The following is a 3,284-nucleotide window of genomic DNA, read 5'->3' on the forward strand; positions in this document are numbered from 1 at the left end:
GGTGAGCGCGGGCCGGGCCGGTGTCCCGCCTGCCAGCCCGGGACGGGCGCGCGGCCGCGGTGGCTCCTCGGGTCCACCTGCCCCGGTGCTGCCCCGGCGGCAGCTCCTCGCGGCAGCGGCCAGTGACCTTTGTACGTGACCGCCTCTCTGTGCGCGGGATAACGACCGGCCAGTAGCAGTGGTCGGGGCCTGGAGGGGCCGTGGGCGAGGGGCTGAGGGGGCGCTGCGGCCTGACAGGAGGCGAGAATGGAAAGGGCACCAGGGGTCTTCGCGGGGTCCTCCTGGCCGCCTGACGCCCGTGTATAGTACCAGTGGGACACTTGTCCGGGGTCAGGCCCAGGGGAACCGGGGACACAGACTCAGCCAGCACCCCCGGGCTTTGTGCTGCGCGCAGGGCGCCCCTGCTCCCTCCATCCTCTGCCAGGGTGGGGTCTGCGGCGCAGCCAGCCCCCCAGAGCCTGTGCTGACTGCGGAACCCACCTCCCTCCTGATCCCAGCTGAGCAGGGTCACCTTGTTGTGTGGAACTTCCACTGATGAAGAGACCCGGTGATGGCGATGGGGTGGCCAGGACCGCATGACAGCGTGGTCAGGAAATGTTCTTGCTCCCAGGGGCCCCACTCTTCCACATCCCGGGGTGACAGAGGTCCCTGTTCTCTCCCCAGTGCTCCCTGGAGTCCCACAAATAGGATTTCATGGGCTGGTACCTGGTGTCTTCTGGGACAGTGTGGTGTCCCAGCGCAGGTCAGAAGAGACCCCAGTTGCCTCCTGTTCCCCTGTCATCTCCCCGAACCCTTCTCATTTGTGGCTGCTGTTTCTGAGAGTCTGTTGTGCCCTTGACCGAGCGTCAGGTGCGTCCCGTCCAGAATTGCTGTAGGAACATGTAGGATATCATTGCTATGTGGATGAGGAAATAAAGGCTCAGATTGGAAAGGTGCCAAGCCGCAGGCCACCTGGGTGGTTGGGGCAGAGGCAGAACTGGACCTGTGTCCTGCCCAGGGCCCCTCAAGGTCGCGTGGCAGCCCCTCCACAGCCCCTTTCTCACAGCCAAGTCTGAGCGCTGAGCCTCCAGAGAGCCCTTCTGTCACAGCTCTTCATTTTGAGAGCGGGGAGCTGAGGCCCAGAGAGTGCAGGCCTGGTAGGCTCAGACGGGCAGCTCTGCCACGCTGCAGGCCTGAAGTCCTTGACTCATTGTCCCTGTGCAAGGACCCAGGGTCTGCCTTGTGCTGGTCCTGGGGCCGCCATGACAGGTTGCAGGGTGAGCGTTTGGATGCGATGCATCTGCACAGGGCAGCGCTGGCCAGATGTCGCTGCAGCTGTTACTCTTCTGTGGAACCAGGTGTGCTGGGGAGTGAGCCCCCTCAGCACCTCACCCGAGGGCAGTTCCGGTGCCCAAACAGGAGGGGATTCTGAGAGGGACAGGGACTGCAGTGGCGATGGAGCCCCAGGAACTCAGGGAGGCCTCTTGAGGGGAGGACAGTGAGTCGAGTAGCAGTTAGCCAGCGGGGAGCCCGGGACAGGGGTCTCATCCTTGGGCAGGCATCCCAGGCAGCGTGATGCCAGAGGGGGCTGCTCTGCAGGATGGCTCAGGAACCTGGGGTGAAGGCAGGTGGGGTGACTCCCATAGGGCCTTGTGTGCTACGCAGGGGTAAGGGGTTGGGGGTCTGTGGTCTTGGTACCAGCTGAGCAAGAAGATGGGGGAGGTGCGGCTTGGCAGAAGTTGCTGGCCAAGGCGGGGCCGGTTTGTGCCAGAGCATTCGACTCCATCCTGTGACAGCTGCCTGAGACTGTTACTCAGGACCTACGACCAAAGCTTCCTGTGCGTTTTCCTTCCTGGGTGTGGCCATCTGGGTGGTTTTCCTGCATGGCTCCCAGCCCACGAAAAGCTCCAGCCCCAGGCTGTGTGTGCCCTGAGCCAAGTGACTCACGCTCGCTCCTCACGCCTGCTGGGGCCAGACTCCACCAAGCAAGGGCTACAGCGGGAGGGACCGCCACAGTATGCCGCCCGCTGACAGCGCTGGGCCTATGCCCATTCATTCCACAACTCTTTAGTGAGCACCTGCTGTATGCCTGTCCTGTGCATGAGTACACATGCTATTGAGGCAGTGCTGGGCAGAACAGCCTGGGGCCGGGATGCAGCTAACTGCACGGTTAATTAGAACGTTAATTATGTGAGTGGGCAGTCTTGGATGTCAAGAGGCTGCCACAAAGCTGTGCCTGGGTCCAGCCTCCATCTTTATTCCCTAGTGGCTAAGGTCTTAGGCAGGTCCCTCATCTATTTGCCATACCTCAGTTTCCCCATCCGGAAATGGGGGTGGTGGTCTTGCTAGAGTCGCAGAGCTAGAATCATCATAGAATGATGAAGCTATGAGTGCCTGGTCACGGGGCACACGCCGTCAGCTGGATCAGAGGGGCTGCCAGTGGTGACACCAGGTGACCCAGAAGGTTCTGCCCGTGTGGCCATGGCAGGTCTTTTTGTATCCCTGGGGGCAGTTTCTCGCCATGGTGGGGCGCTGACGAGTCTGTCTTCCAGGTAGACTTTCAGGACCTGGGAGGATCCAGAAATTAGAAATTCATATTTCTGAGGGAAAAATCAGCCAGGAGGAGGTGGCAACAGCAGACAGAGGTGAGGAGGACAGGGTCTGTTGAGTAGAACATCCTGCTTGTTCTCACATGATGACCCCATTCGATGACCCCTCAACTTTATCGAGATATTATTTATTCGCAACAAATGAGCTTATTCTCAGAGAGAGAGGGAGAGACAGTGCTGCCATCACAGAGCTGGACGTGGGGCTCCATCCCACAAACCTTGAGATCCTGACCTGAGCTACAATCAAGAGTCAGTTGCTTAACTGACTGAGCCACCCAAGTGCCCCCAAATGCACCTATTTTTAAAAAATATTTTAATGTGTATTTATTTTAGAGAGAGCATGCTTACATGTGTGCGCACGCGCGCGCGCGCACACACACACACACACACACACACACACACACGTGGGGGAGGGGCAGAGAGAGGGAGACCCAGAATCCAGAGCAGGATCCAGGCTCTGAGCTGTCAGCACAGACCACAACTGGGCGCTTGAACCCACAAACAGCGCGATCATGATCTGAGCCGAAGTCAGACGCTCAACCGACTGAGCCACCCCAGTGCCCCAAATATCTGATTCTTGATTTTAGTGCAGGTCATGATCCCAGGGTCGTGGGATCGAGCCCCTTGTAGGACTCCTTACCCAGCATGGAGCCTGCTTAAGATTCTCTCTCTCCCTCTGCCCCTCCCCGACACATG

General features: G+C 59.5%; 1 protein-coding gene across 1 annotated transcript in view; it reads left to right on the forward strand.

Moving 5' to 3' along the window:
* Positions 1–3,284, forward strand: part of CARD19 (caspase recruitment domain family member 19) — a 24,923-nt gene that overhangs the window by 9,989 nt on the left and 11,650 nt on the right. Inside the window, exon 5 of the mRNA XM_077773951.1 lies at positions 2,536–2,624. Within this exon, the coding sequence (XP_077630077.1) occupies positions 2,536–2,624 (89 nt within the window). The remainder of the gene's footprint in view (positions 1–2,535; positions 2,625–3,284) is intronic.

Source organism: Crocuta crocuta, unplaced genomic scaffold (assembly GCF_008692635.1).
Source record: "Crocuta crocuta isolate KB4526 unplaced genomic scaffold, BGI_CrCroc_1.0 scaffold866, whole genome shotgun sequence".
NCBI lineage: Eukaryota > Metazoa > Chordata > Mammalia > Carnivora > Hyaenidae > Crocuta > Crocuta crocuta.